The sequence below is a fragment of the Notamacropus eugenii genome, chromosome 3 (assembly GCF_028372415.1).
Source record: "Notamacropus eugenii isolate mMacEug1 chromosome 3, mMacEug1.pri_v2, whole genome shotgun sequence".
In the NCBI taxonomy this organism is placed as follows: domain Eukaryota; kingdom Metazoa; phylum Chordata; class Mammalia; order Diprotodontia; family Macropodidae; genus Notamacropus; species Notamacropus eugenii.
The window spans coordinates 176,605,959-176,621,757 of NC_092874.1; the positions used below are offsets into that span (position 1 = coordinate 176,605,959).

General features: G+C 38.4%; 1 protein-coding gene across 4 annotated transcripts in view; it reads left to right on the top strand.

Moving 5' to 3' along the window:
* The window catches only part of SFMBT2 (Scm like with four mbt domains 2), a 295,043-nt gene that overhangs the window by 216,143 nt on the left and 63,101 nt on the right, over window positions 1-15,799 (top strand). For all 4 annotated transcript variants that reach the window (XM_072653415.1, XM_072653416.1, XM_072653418.1 and 1 more), the window contains one exon: window positions 15,301-15,414. In XM_072653415.1, coding sequence (XP_072509516.1) covers window positions 15,301-15,414 — 114 coding nt within the window. The remainder of the gene's footprint in view (window positions 1-15,300; window positions 15,415-15,799) is intronic.

Genomic DNA, 15,799 nt, shown 5'->3' on the forward strand with positions numbered 1-15,799 from the left:
GTAAAATGAGCTGGAAAAGGGAATGACAAACCACTCCAGTATTTTTGCCAAGAAAATGAAGTCAGACACAGTTGAACAAACAAAAATTAATTATCTAGATAAGTTCATCTGTTAAGGATGGAACTAGATATTATGTGTTGGTTCTCGAATTGAGTAGAAAGAGAGTGGGCTGGATTTGGGGAAAACCCAATTCTTCTCTCCATGATGACATTACGTCTGTGAATCTTGAAATAACAACCTCCAAAGAATCCAAGTTGTGGGTGACCCTAAAGGCAATAGGGAGATGTATGATAGTTTTTAACATCTTTCCAATAATGTCCTGTGCATGGGAAGGTAGACTAAGGAGTATCACTGAAGGAATATATTATTGGAAAAGGAGAGGGGTCAGCCCTCTGGTAAAAGGGAAGAATAATGTGATTGATAACCCTAGTGCCACACTGATACTGTCCTTCAGTATGTGAAAGGGTCTAGAGCCTGGATTCCATAGCATGTTGAAGACATTTTTGTTGGAGTATCTGTTGGAGAACATCGACAAACCTCAGATAGGATTGATCTGCCCTGATGGAAGGGAAAACGTGTCAGATGAGATACCAGATTCATTCAGTGTAGGCTAAATCTAGCCCTTATTCTGAAACGTTTAAAGCAACTGAGAAGCTTAAGGAAAATCAGGCCTCTCACCCATCACTTAGAAAACAAAAATTCCTGCTGGTCTTTCCTTGATTGTTTGCCCTTGTTTAGCATTTAATGTTTGAAGTGACAGATTAATCATACTTCTCATTAATCGTAGCTTCACATTTATTACGTTTTCTTAAGTCCAGGGTGAGGTGGGGGTGGGGAGCCATTGAAGGTTCATTCTGGTCACTTTGTTCCTGTTAAATTATTTTTATGATGGTGGTTTTTCTGATTATGGAGCATTGAAATCACACTTTAAATTTGCAAAGTGCTTGTCACTAATTATATTAGTTATTTTTGTGCATTAAATTGATTTGAAGTATTTTTACCCAGTAGTTGATGGACCACTTTTAGATAATTAAAATGATCATTTTGGTATAATGGTTGACTCCTCTGAAGTTGCACATCCTTTCAAGGGCTCGTAAAGGAGCAGATGTTGGAGGGTGAGGAATGAATAACAGATCTGTGAGCAGCGTATTTTTATTTTAGGTGCATGTTTGGAAATGATTCCAAGCTCTTTCAGAAAAGCCTCTGACAGTCATCAAGAACAATTTGTGATGATGGGATTTGGTGTTGGGGAATGGGTTTTCTTTTATATAAACATTCTGCTTTAGATAATCGCTTCTATTACTGTCATCATTGCTATTATCATTATGAGTAATATTTACTGTGTCAGTGCCAACCGCATAGTAGCCACATTAAACCAGGCACAGAAAAGACATTCCAAGTGGCCTTATATATATTTCAGGTTTCTCTTTAGGGCAGATGTGGATCAGAGGGGTTTCTGAAGTTCTTCAGCAGACCAGCTTGCCTTCATGGTTCCTTGTTTTTCTTAGCTGTGAGATGCTTTGCAGTTAGAAGACTGTGTATTTTTTGCTCTCAGAGGTCGTGTCTCCTGAGAACCAGCGCTCCTAGAATCTTTTTAAAAACTTCATTTTTCATTTCAAGCCAGGGTCTAATCAGAATTCCATGCCTTTTCCCCAGTGGCTGATGTCTAGGACGTATCACTTCTTTTTTGAACATTTTCGGGTTTTTCTTTTTTCCCATGGCCCTATGTGAGGAAAGAGAAATCTACATTTGAATAACATGGGAGCTTTCACATACATTTCCATATGACCCATCAGTCAGTAAGCATTTATTAAGCACCTACTGCATTCTCGGGAGGGATAGTTAGGTGACTTAGTGGATAGAGAGCTGGGCCTGGAGTTAGGAAGACCCGAGTTCAAATCTAGCCTCAGATGCTTACTAGATGTGTGGCTATGGGCAAGTCACTTACCCTCTGTTTGCCTTAATCCACTGAGGAGGGAAATGGCAAACCATCGTAGAATCTTTGTTAAGAAGATCCCATGGACAGTGCTGGTGCACTGTGGTCCCCCGAGTCACAAAGAGTCAGACACAACTGAATAACAGTGTTCCAGGCACTGTGCTAAGCACTGAGGATACAGAGAAAGCTTAGCCTTCAGAAAGCTCATAATCCAATGGGGGAGACAATGTGCAAATAACTATGTATAGGGTAAATTGGAAATAATCAGTAGAGGGAAGGCCGTTGAATTAAGGTTTGGAAAAGGCTTCCTGGAGAATGTGGGATTTTAGCTGGGATTTGAAAAAAGCTAGGAGAGAAATGTGGAAGGTGAGCATTCCATGCAAGGCAGATGGCTGTTAAAATGGCTGGACTCGTACAATCGAAGAGCACGGAATTGATGAGACAAAGGGATGTTTTTCTTTGAGGAACAGTAAGGAGGCCAGCGTATCACAGGGTGTGTGTGTATTTTTATATTTGTATATTCTTATGTATGTGTGTGTGTATGTATATGTGTGTGTATATATGTGTTTTATACACACATAGATATATACATATATACATATGTATATTTGACATCAGAAATATTTATTGTACTGTTAAAACAATTCAAGTTGACACATTGTGTAAGTCATAGACCACAGCACTTTTGAGGACCCTCCACTTCCATCTGCCTTTTGCCTAACTCAGTTTTCCTCCTTGGACTCTGGTTAGGTGATAGAGTAGATCAGAAGTGGCAGAGAGGACAAGAGGGGGAAGGGAATTAGAACTGAGCATTACAGAAGGCAGAATTGTATAGAGAATGAGGGATCCGATAGAAAATCCCCCAAAGCAGCCACGTACTGGAAAAGTGGTATGCAGCTCTAATGAAGCCCAAGGAGGCTAAAGGCCAAGGTACTTTGTACAGGGTGTTGGTGGGTTCCCAGTGCCGGTTTTCCCATAGATATATATCTATATCTGTATCTCCACATGTGTATATATGTGTATACATATACACATATACATGTATACCTATATATAGACATATACATACAAATATATATGCCCATATCTAGATATCCTGTAAAGTATCTCCATTTTACAGCTAAGGAATATAAATTCTTGCAGATATTAGCTAACTTTATTAAGGTCAGAGATTGGGTCTTCCTCTCATCTTCTGGCACTCAGAGATCTGGCTCCCCTTGCATAATAGCTGGCTGTCATTTGTAGTACTACTTTCCTCCCAACAACTCACCCACTCCCCTCTAATCTCCTAGTTCTGGAACCATAAACCACAATCCAATCTGTTTTGTCTTTATTCCTTGATGGGGCATGTCAGTCTGCTCTTCTGTGATCCACTCACCCTGTCTGTGCAGACCTGATTGCCTCTCTCTAGTCCCCTCTCCCATTTTTGTGGCCTTCCCAGTTAGAATACATGTTCCTTTTGGGCTTCGGACTGTTTTGCTTTTCTGTTATTTGTATCCACAGCATTTAGCATAGGGTTTGACACATGCTAAATGCTAAATAAATACTTATTCATTCATTCATTCATTTTCCTTAGGACTCTCTGGAATCAAGGGTTAGATTTCCTGGGTCCCAGAAAGAGATTTGGTTGAGCAAGGAGTTATTTTGCTAGAAATTGAGAACATACACATTGACCTAATTGACTCAGTGTAGAGCATGTCAGACAATATTGAGCAGAAGTCAATGAGAAGACTTTACTAGACAAAGTAAATTATGTTGGTGGAGAAGTTTTGTGGGTAAGTCATGCTAAATCCACAACCTCTCCTCCTCCCCTATAGAAGGGGGATTCCTGCACAGTGATGGTGTTCTCCTTGTCCTTGTTGAGCAGAATTGGATTTTTCTCAGGTATCTGCCCCCAGAAGTAACAGTAAACACCAGTGAGAAGATGGAAGAAAGGGCATGTGCATGAAGATGGAAACTGTAATTAGAATGAAAGGCTCAGAGGACAAGACAGTCATTTGATTGGAAGTGCTGAAAGTAGGAAATAAATGTGTTCTTTCAGATTAGCTACCAGTCTTAAGCTGTAGATAAAAAGATATTCATGCCTAGCAAGTTCAGAAAAACCTTTTGCAATTGGAAAGTGAACTGGGTACCCCAGCCAATAAAATCTAAGGAACACCATTAAATGAAGAGCATGCTCTTACAGAAAGTGAAAAGACATGGGAGTGGGGGCATGTAGGGCATGAATCCATGTTCATGCAGGAATGATTCAAAATATTTTGTTAAACAAGTTGAGGAACATGCCAGCAACGACAACATTGCCCCATAGTAGGAGGTCAGTCGTAGAATTCTGAGAAGTTACCAGTGATTGCAGCCATATCTGAAGGTGTTTCAGCAATGGACTGTCCTGGTATCTGAAGGACCGGATGGTGACCCAGTAGTGTCTTAGGTGTTCTTTTTTGAGACCGTGGTTATCTGTAGGCCAGGGAATTAACATGTGTTCTTCCTTGATGTAACAGCAGCCTCAGGTGAAGTTGGTAAGAGCAGGCTTTTCTAGCTCTGCAGAGCTCAAATCATTGCATTGGATCTGTTGGATTTATATAAATAAAACTTGAAAAATTATAAGTCATCTATAGGTTTATAGGTTTTGGGTCCTCAGGGGCATCCTTCTCTACTATTTGGACAAAGCATTTTACCTTGCCATTTTGGGAGAGCAGGTCATCACAGAATTAAGTTTAATTGTATATATAATTCTGTGCTTGTGTGGGTTGGGAGGTGAAATTGGAAATAGGACTGTGTCTGTCCAGCATAATAGAGTTTTAGGTATTTCATCACTTGGAGTTTTTCCAGGTTTTTTGTTTGTTTGTTTATTTATTTTTATGACTTGAGTTGGCTTGGTTATCCTGAAGTGGTCCAGTGTCATCAGAAGCCAGGATTCTGTTTCACTGACTTACAGGCTCATGAGTCAAATAGGTACTATCAGTACTGAGTCACTACAGAGATAGTTGGAGGTATGTGTTTCTGTAGCAAATAGCTTTGTTGTGAGCCAGGCTGAAGCCTTTCCTTAAGTGAGGCATGAACTTTGTTTGGCAAGTTGGAGTTAACTAAAAAAAAGGGAACATTTTTTAGTATTGCCATTTTAGGGAGGAAAGACCATATTGTATGTTAGATGTGAGCAAATGTTAGGAATCGCTCCACTTCACTTAGATTTATAAGTGTTTGCTAGTCATTCACTACAAACATCAGTGAACAATTAGGTCTCAGTGACCTCCTTTTTGAGTAGAAGAGGGAAAAGGATCTCTGCATGAATAAATGTGAAAATGTACATTCATATGGAATAACAGATGTGAAATGCTTTGTTCATGAGAAGTGCTACGTAGTCATTGACTATCGTTACCTATTGATCTAATGTCATATAAAAGGAACTCTTCTAGCACTAATCATATATGCATTTCATACCGTATGATTGTGGACACCTTGGATCATTCATAGTTGGAGAGAATGAAACAATGGATTGTAGGATTGTGGCTCTTAGAGTTGGCAGAGACCTCATTGGGCCTCAAGGCCGGTTCTCTCATTTTTACAGATGAGGAAACAGAAGCCTGCGGAGGTTAAGTGATTTGTAAGGTCCCACAGGTAGTAAGCATCAGAAGTGATCACCAAACCTGGATCAGCCAAGTGTAGTGCTACTGCTCTTTTCGATGTACCACATTGCCTTGGTTTTGAGGTAGAGGTATCAGACTAAGTGAATTTAGAGGTTGGTTTTTACCTATGTTCACATCTGGGTAGTGACAAAGACCCTCCTTGATTGGTCAGTCAGTGTCCAGAGTAACTTAAACTCCAGTCTTAAAAATACAAAGAGCAGAATCCCTCACATCTGCCAGGGAAGTATCAAAGCTTAGTTCACGGGAATCTGCTTGGAACTATAACCTGTTTTTGTCACTTCCTCATCTAGACATCATAAAGCTCTCCCCCAGTAAAATAAGTAAAATGTGTTCTATCAATGACAAGCATTTGTGAGACTGTTTTATTTATAGCTTTTCATTGTAAACTCACAGGGAGGGGAGGACACACAGAGCCATGTCTTTTTACTTTAAACTTTATAAAGCACTTTGTACAGTGTAAGGCGTATGTACAGTAAGTGCTCCTGAAATGTCTGCTTATTGATCTTACAGGTGATTACAGTCATGAACAAACAGAAGATTTATAACTTAAGGTTTCAGCATGGCACTTATGAGTTTATAAAATCACAGCCTCAAATTAGGAAAGGACCTCAATGACCATCTGTCTAGTGTAACCTTTACAGAACAAGAATATCCTCCTTCTAGCATCTCCAGCCTTCAGTTGGAGACCCATCGGCAATCTGTTCCATAGTTCTTTGCACGGCCTTCATTGTTAGTAAGTTTCTCCTTACATCAACCATAAATCTACCTCTTTCTAGCTTTCATCCACCATTTCCTAGATCTACTTTTGAGGGCCAAGCAGAGTAAGTCTTCTCTCTCTTGTACATAGCAGCATGTACATGTTCCCATCAGTGGTTTCTTTTCCAGGCCATGCATTCCTAGTCAATTGAAGTGGATTTCGTATGACATGTTCAAGGGTGTTTCACTCACCTCGTTGCTTTATCCTAGCCAGATTTCATCTTCTTAATGCCCTTTCTAAACTGTGGTGCCCAGAAATGATCTCAGTATTCCAAATGTGTTCAGAGGAGAGAACTCTGCACACTGTTTCGTAATGCAGCCTAAGATCATATTAGTTTTTGTGGCTGCTGTATCATACAGTAACTGCCCCATAGTAAGGTCTTACTGAGTGCCTAAGGGACCGACATATTAGCTCATATTGAGTTTGTAATCTAGACCCCAAGATCTTTTTCACATGAACTATGTCTAGACCTTCTCCCCTCCATCTTGCACTTAGGAAATTAATTTTCTTAACCTAAATGTTGTTCATATTTGCAGCTACTTGTCTATAAAGCTTTATATCTATATAGATTTATATCTTCATTATAGATTTATATCTTCTATCATAGATTTATATCATCTTATATCTATTGCATTTCATTTTTTACACTTCATCCCCACGTTCTAGCCTGGTAAGATAATTTTGGATCCTGATTGTTGACTTTCCTAGTTTTGTGTCATGTGAAGATTTGACAAGCATACTTTCCAGCTCTTTGTAGAAATGATTGATAGAAATATTCAATAGAATGGGTTAAATGATAGATTACTTGGATGCTCCATTAGAGAACTTTTTCCAAGTTGACACTAGTCTGTTAATGATTATTTGTTGTATTTGGCCGTTGAAATTACTCTAAATTAACATTACTATATTACCATCTAGTCCTTGTTTTTCCAACTTTTCCATAAGGATAGCATGAGATATTTTGCCAAATGCTCTGCTATATTAAAAATAAAGTAAGTCTGTAGTATTTCCCTGAGTTACTAGTGCTAGCAATTCTGTTGTAAAACTGAGTGAATTAGTTTGGTATGACACATTCTTGAGGAAATTATGTTGGCTTTTAGTGATCACAGCTTTTCTTTTCTATATGTTAACAAACTATACCTCTAATAAAATATTCTAGAATTTTCCCAAGAAGCAAAGTTAAACTCCTTGGCCTATAGTTTATAGACTTCAGTTTCTCTCTTCTTTTGAAAATCAGCTTGACATCTGCTTCTTTTTTCTTATGGCACTACCATTCTTGTCTCTGAGAGTTCAAAGACCATGTATATCAACTTAGCATTCACATCTGCCAATTCTTTCAGTACCCGGGCATATAATTCATTTGGGCCTAGTTACTAGACAGCAGCTTAAATACTTTGGCCACATAATGAAAAGACAAAGCCTCGTTGGAAAAGACCCTGATGTTGGGAAAAATTGAAGGCAAAAGGAAAAGAGAAGACAGAAGATGAGATGGACAGACGGTGCTATGAACAAAAGAACATGAGTGTGGACAGACTTGGGGAAATAAATAGTGGAGGATAGAAAAGCCTGGTGTGCTATGGTCCATGGGGTCACAGAGAGTCAGAGATTACTGAATGAATGAACACCAAAGACTGGAAATCGTGGAGGGCACTTTAGTTTCACAATTCGGTGACAACTTGGAGGGTGGTCTGTAGGGGAAGAGCCTCAGCTATTTGACTCAGCTCTAAATCTATGATCTGATGCTGTTTCATGTATTTGTTAATGACTAACCAGTCTTTCCAATATGAAGCTAACACATTGGATCACAGATTTCAAAAGAGCTGGACAAGCCAGAATTTCTCATCTCTTTTTCATACTAAATATCATACCCAAGGCAAGTCACATCACCATTTATGAGAAATTCAAAGAAGGTGCCAAAGTCAATACAATTTCTCCCTTCCCATTCTGTTATCATTAAAAGTAAATAAAGCTTCTGAGATAATAGAGTAGAAAGTACCTTAGATTATGAATTAGTGATGCAGTTTATGTTTTTCTAAAGTTAATGAAGACAACACCGATTATGTTTCTTTTAGCGAGTTCTCAAATGGGGATGACTGTGCTTGCACCCACTTGCCTTACAGCTGAGGAAAGCATTTTGTAAAGTATAAAGGCATCACTGGGGCCTGTGATTTCAGTGCTGTAGGGGATGGGGAAATGCTGGTAGGGAAAGTCCGTATAACAACGCAGTGGCATTTTTTTTTGCAACATTGGATCCTAGAGAGTTGCCTAGAGCACAGAGAACTTAAGACTTGTTCAGGGTTACCTGAACCATATATATCAGTGGCAGGCCTTGAACCCACAGCCAGCTCTATATCCACTACCCTACACTACCTCTTTCTCTAAATCTCATTATTAACTTCTTTTTTAGCAGCTGAGCTGATGATAAATTCTTTTAGGTGCCTTCAACTTTGTACATAAATAGAAAAAGCAAACTCTTCATCAGGCCTTAAAGCACTAAAGAATATGAGCAATTTTTATGATTATTAACATAATTCTTGCTTCATCCTTCTGCTTTCTTCAGATTTGTAGACATTAATAAAGTGGCGGGGGAGAACCTGGACCAAATAAGATAAAAAGTAGGATTTTGAAAGGCAGGTCAGTGGGTATTAAGAAAATTCCTTTAGGAGTACATTAACTTTAATTTTAATTCTAAACTTCAACAGACTTATTTCATTTCTATTATGTTTTTATTTGTACAAATAGCTGCATAAAATTGAAGTACACATGAAGTGTATTCTGAAGTATTTTTTCAGTAGTTCCCTTAGTTTATAAGAAAAAACAGAAATGGAAGGAAAAACCAATGGTAACTCATTCTACCTTAAATCAGTAATGGTGCCAGGATATTAAAATGATTGAACCGGATTAGACCCATTAAAAAGAAGGAAGACATGCTTGCCAACTGAATTTAAATTTACCATGTGACAAGAATAGGTTTTGTGAGAGTATAGAAAATGGTTCATTAGCTACTGCGCAGTTCTGAGATTATTTGTGTTTATATTGAGCTACCTGCCTAGCCTTTATGTTTTATGTCAGGCAGTTCAAGCAATCATTGAATTTAGTGGTGCCATTAAGGAAGTGGTGACCCAGGGTTACAGAGAATCTGCTTCATTTGAACCATGTGGTGGACTGGCATATGGTCCATAAAGAACATTGGTACATTTTAGCAGTGAGGTAGCATTTTGCTGATCAGTTGGACAAGTTACACTTTACTTCTCAAACTCTAAAGGAAAAATTGATTTCATCAGAGCCTCTGGAGTTCTCTTTTGGCTTAGGGTGGATCTGAAGGTCCAATTTGGTGCCAACTGGCCTATGGTCAACCGAGGTAAGTCTTTCGGATCTTAAGATGGGATGATTAGATGTACTGTAGGGAGAGACAGTCATTCTCATTAGAATCTGAGTGGCTCGATGCTGCTTTAGAATGGCTTCTGTGCCTCTAAGGAAGCCCTGGAATTGATCTGAACTAGCAGTTGTTAGGATGAAGGGTGAGTATCCCCAGCACTGTACTGTGAGCTGGTCAGATGTGGTGTTACACTTGTCGTTATCTGAGCCTGACTAGCCTTCTGGGGTTAGAGAAGTAAGATGTTCACTCCTAGAATTGGTTTCATGTCAAATTGTCATTTTTTACCATATGTTAAGATATAGAAACTGAGTGTTTTGCAACAATTTTAAGGGAATGAGCATATATATGACTGCAAGGCAGAATCCATGCATTGATGACATTCAGAGAATCTAGAATCTGTGCAGCCAAACGCCAGTGTTATATGCTTACTCCCTTACTTTCACCATCAAAAAAGTGAACATGTTTGGTGAGTAGAGTGCACAGGATCTTGGAATGTAAGTCAGGCAGTTCCACCATATTTTCTAGAGTTACCTAAAACAAAAATGAAGGTTTTTTTCTTTTAATAAACTAATGATACAAGACATCACATGCCTGTCAAACCAACCTGTTTGGGCAGGCAACCAGTTGATGAAGTTAATGCTTTCAGTATAACTCATTATATACCTTTGTATGACAAGTATTATGCCCATTTTTATCCGTAGTAATTACCTTTCTCATTTCTCCCTTTTTTCATTTCCACCCCTTTCAGACTCGGCCGTCACCTTTGCTACAAGAGTTAGTGTGGTTCTGTTTTATCATTTCTCTACCTAAAGTATTTTTTTTTTTTTTGGTGATTCTCCTTTACGCATCCTTCAGTTGACCCTGTAGTTTCCAATATGTTATGTAGAAGTCTGAGGAAAGCATGTTCTTTAGAGCAAGAAACAACACAATCTATGCTTGTACTTAGAACTGTTGGGGAGTGCTAGAGCAAGGCAAGAGGATGAAATGATTCCATTTTGCAGTTCTTCAGAGGATCAAACCAACGCTTCATCGTTTTGTTTTCTCATTCCTCTGCATCTGCTTTTGCTGAACATACCCAAATTTGGAGCTCTCTTTGGTTTCCAAGAAAGTGAAGAATAAAGCTGGAAGCTGATGCTCAAATTAACAGCTTTTATTCATCCCAGATTAATGTTGAATTGAGTTGCAAAGAGGAGAAGGTTGTGGAATAATTTAAAAAGCATTGAACCAAGGAGTCAGGAGCCCCAGCATCTTGTCCCAGTGCTATCACTAACTTGCTGTGCAGTCATGGGCAAGCTTCTTCACCTGTCTGACCTCTTCTCTCATCTATACGGAGGAGGGGATTGGACTATATGGTATCTAAGGTTTCTTTCAGCTCTAAGTGTGATGGATGTAATAACCCTTGTCTGTTTTCCCCTTGAAGTTGAAGAGGGCAGGCAGCCCTCTTTGATTTGCACCTTTGTATCCCCAAGACCTAGCAAAGGGCCTGGCACATAGTTGCAGCATAACAGATGCCTGAATAGGATACAGAAGCTGTCTTTTTTTTTTTTTTTTTTGGCCCTAGTATTACTTGAATTACTTCCTGAATTGAACTAGACTCTGAAATCTATTCTCATCCTGAGTTGTTTGTGTGTCAGCATTTGAATGATACTATGATGCATTGATTACAGTTGGAAGGGCAATCAGAGCTTTTTTGGAAGCTGAAAATATCAGCTGATCTGAGAACAGAACTCTGCCCCCCCTCCCCATCCCCACCCCACCCCCATGTCAAAGAATATAACGATTTTAAGGTCTAAAAATGCACCAGAGCAGTTAGCAGGATCATTTATATAGCTCGTACATCAGAAAATATTCTTAGATCTTTTATTATTTTTATCCCATTAAAAGGGAAGTGACCTACCATTTCAGGAAGTGGTTTACTTCACTTCCTGAAGGTAATTTGGCCTTCATTAATCTGACCTTTATGTGAGCATTTGCATAAAAGAAACGGATCTTTTCCTCAATTATTATTTATTGAGTGACTCATGAGGATGTAGCTTAAAGGGCCTGTTTAGGGCTAAAGGAAGGTGGCCTTACATATAAAGAGTGACCATAATGAAATCATTTTTTGTGTGAAGATTCAGTGTGACAGATAAATAAATATAGATAATAAAGCTCTACATGGTTGATTTAGTGATAAGGTTAGAAAAGAAATTTAAATGGAGAGTAGGATGTAAACGCATTTTTGGTTGCCCAGAAAGGTTGCCTCTAATGTAAAGTCCTTTGATCATAGTACATCTAACTTGTAGCAAAGTGCAAATTTGGATGTATAGATCAGTCAAACAACTAAATCTCCATGGTTAATGAGTACGTTGAGCAGTGGCAAAGCAAACAGTGTTTGTGTTATCCTTTCAAATCCCTTTAGCAGTGTCTTCCTGAGGATAATAAGACATACAGTTTCTGTAAGGGGAAAAGACATTGAAGAGCTTGCCTTATTGACCACCTTTGGGAATCATGAGCTTTTCAGAGGCGCACGAGTCACTTCTCCATCTGGGTTTCATTAATTTAGAGCTGGTATTTGGGCAGTTGCTTCACTGGCTGGCATTTTTTGATTCATTATTTGATATTGCTTTTTGCCAGCTGAGATTGATATTGGACTAGAATGGTTTTTAATCAGTACCCTTTGTTGAAATATATGCTCTAGAAAACCTGTTCTTTTGCTTAAACTTACACGCCCATCAGATTATGGCAGACTTGAGCAAAGAAAGTCAGGGTTGAATGATAATTATAATGATTTTGTGCCTTTGAGAACAAATTGGAAGTTCAAGGTAACTAATAATAATGGTAATGTATATACGTGCATATGAGGACCTGACTCATATTTCAAAGTGATTTTATCTGTGTCAGTAACTTTATTTAACTCTAGGTTAAGAGCACACATTCTGCTAAGTGATGTATTTAAAGCCTTTCACAATCTGTCTCGAGCCTATATTTCCAGACTGATTATACATTACTCCCTCTCATGTGAGTGCACTCCAGCTTAACTGGCATACCCCATCTCCCACCTTTGTGCCTTCGAATAGGTCCCAGCCCTCATGGAGTTCTTTCTCTTCTTACGTCCGCCTATGGGAACCCCTGGCTCCCTGCATGGATCAGATCTAGTGCTACCTCCTTCTAGAGGAGGTTGTTATATTCCTTTCCTCCCATCTCCAGTCACTATGCATTTATTTTGCATAAGTCCTATATTTATTTGTCTATTAAAGTGTTCTGCATGTCCCTGTTCCTACAGAGCAAAGACTGATTTAGTTCTGGTGTACTTTAATAAATGCTTATTAATTGATTGATGTATTCAATCCTCAAGCCATCTATTTTATAATGCATCAAAGGTAGGAAACAAATGGATGGAAACATCCATATAAATATTTGGGAATAAGAACATAACTTCTTAAAATAGGTTATCAAGTTATTACTGTTATGTTAGACATTTTCTTCACAGAGTTACCTGGTTTGGGGGAGGGGTGTCATTTAATTCATAATATAGTAGAGTCAGTGTAATTGTAAGCATATTATAATGGACTTTCACTATGTCATTTTCATTTCATTGGAGAAACTGAAACACAAAATGATTAAGTGGTTCGAGTTAGTGACTCAGTTGCCTAGCTATTTATAGAACTCTTATCTGTGGTCCAAGGCTCACTGGGATTGCTTCCAAGAATTCTGTATGGGCATTCTGGAACATAATTATTGATTCATAAAAAAATTGCTAAATACTCAACTTGTTTTACCAGTAATCTGCTTGTAATAGATTTTTCCTTAATTACTGAACTTTCATAACTAAGCAGAATTACCATTGTAAAACAGGATGAGGAGTTAAGTCATTGCTATACAAATCTGTTTTTGTAGATCAGTGAAACTGCAGACCACAAATCAAGACTTTATTAAGAGACTTCTGTCAACGTGATAAGTTAGCAATCTCCTTGAGATATTATCTTTTCTGTGTTAGGATTGGCTTTATTAATTTTTATTATGTAATTTCAGCTTTAAATCTTAACGTTTTGGGTCGAAACAGAAAAGACTAATAGTAGATAGTCATCTAGGTATAATAACCCAGTTTCCCACAGTTAATACTCTGTGGCTGCTCTGTGCACATACCTGCAGCTTCTATTTGATGGCCTCAGGGAGAGAATTGAATAGGTTTTATTGAGTAGGATTTGTCAAGATTTTTTTTATTACGGTATCTTTCCTAGATTAACTGGAAAGATTACTGAGAGTCTGGAATTATGTCCCTTGTTTGCATTGAAGAGACAAGGGGATATAATTCTTTCATTCTTTCCCTCTTTTTTGGGCCATGCCATTAAACCCCACCAATCTCATTTCGTAACTAATGTAAATAGTTTTCAGTTAGTTTCCAGGAGTGAGTTAGAGAGGTCATATGATATGTTGTTGGTTGGTCATTTCTCCAAGTGTTGCTTTAAAATACCTAAACTAACTGCCCTACCTTACAAGTCTTTCATGTGCATTTTGAAAGCAAGCTTCCTACAGAGCAGAATCTGCAACGGAGAGTTTCTTTATATAGTTAGTTCTAATACCACAGGAGCACCAGATTATTGGAGGAAAGTCTTTAGTCTGGAGAAAAGAAGATTGTGGGGTGAGGAGGGGAGATGGGTGTACGCAAGAGTTGTCTTTTAGTTCTTTGAAGGACTGGATAAGGGGTCTCACAAGGAAGAAATAGTCACATTTGGTGGAAATTAAAGAAGGCATTGTTCCTCAATGTGAGGAAAAGCTCCTGAACCATTAAAAGGTGGAATAGACCATAGTAGAAGGTGGTGAATTCACCATCACTGGAAATCTTCAAATAGTGATTACTTATGATTTATTTGGGATATATGCATCCTGATTAGTTAGACTCTAACCCATAATCTTATGATTTCTGATAGCCTTTTTAACTCTGAGATTCTGCTATTCAGTGATGATGTTTCCTATGGCATATTCTGACAATATGAAAATGAAAGGATGCTCCAGATGTGCCACAAATAATAAATGAAATAGCAGCTGTAACTATATAAACTGAGACTGAAAGTTGTTAACGATCTTAGTGATTTTCCATAGGATTTCCCAAAAGGAAGAGATTATGGCCTCATAATTTCTTTACCTACCCCATTAGAATTATGACATTATTCAGTATAGATACATGCCAGAAATATTTTTAAAAACATGAGGATCCATTTAAAGTGGTATCCATGCAGCATGCCAGGCAAATACATTATTTCCCTATGGCTTTGTCTAGAAGAAATTTAGAGCAACTGGTTATCAGGACAACAACATTACAATTGAACTCTTTGTGTAGTATAAATGATAAGATTGTATGTCAGTGTTTCACGGTGCATGGATGGGAAACTTGATCAGTGGAATCATTCCCAATGAAAACAGAAATTATCTGCCAAACTAAACCTAGGAACTTTTTTTTTTGATGTTGTGAAGGATTTGTATTGCCTACTCTTCGGGTCACTCCGTTCTTCAGGTGTTATTTTTGTATAACTTCATTTTTCTTGCTGGTGAGGAATGTTTAGACTTGTGTAATTAATGACACTGCCTCTCTCCACTGCAGGCTTGCAGCCTCCTGTTCCAGAGTACATCGTTGATGTAGAGTCTATGGACATCTTCCCAGTTGGCTGGTGTGAAGCAAATGCTTATCCCTTAACTCCACCACATAAAGCAGTTTGTAAGTACAGTCAGTATGCCTAGTTACATGATGTAACCTTATCCCAATTCTGAAGCAATTATCATCAGTTGATTTCCCAGAGAACTAAAGAATTCCATTTTTCATACATCTCCACAAAATCAAGAAGTCATTATCGGCCATTTCACAGATTGGAAATGACGGGGTGTGGGGGGGGAGGGAAGAGAATGAACATTTATTAGCCCCCACTATGTGCCAGGCACTGTGTTAAGTGCTTTTACAAATAGTAAAAAAATTACTAAGACACCAGGAGTTCTCACTCTATTTGCTGTCCCTACCTAGTTCCTGTCTTCAAACTGTAGATTTGAGAAGTTCTAAGTGAAATCTGTGTCATTACTTCATATTTTCACATTATTGATGTTGGAAA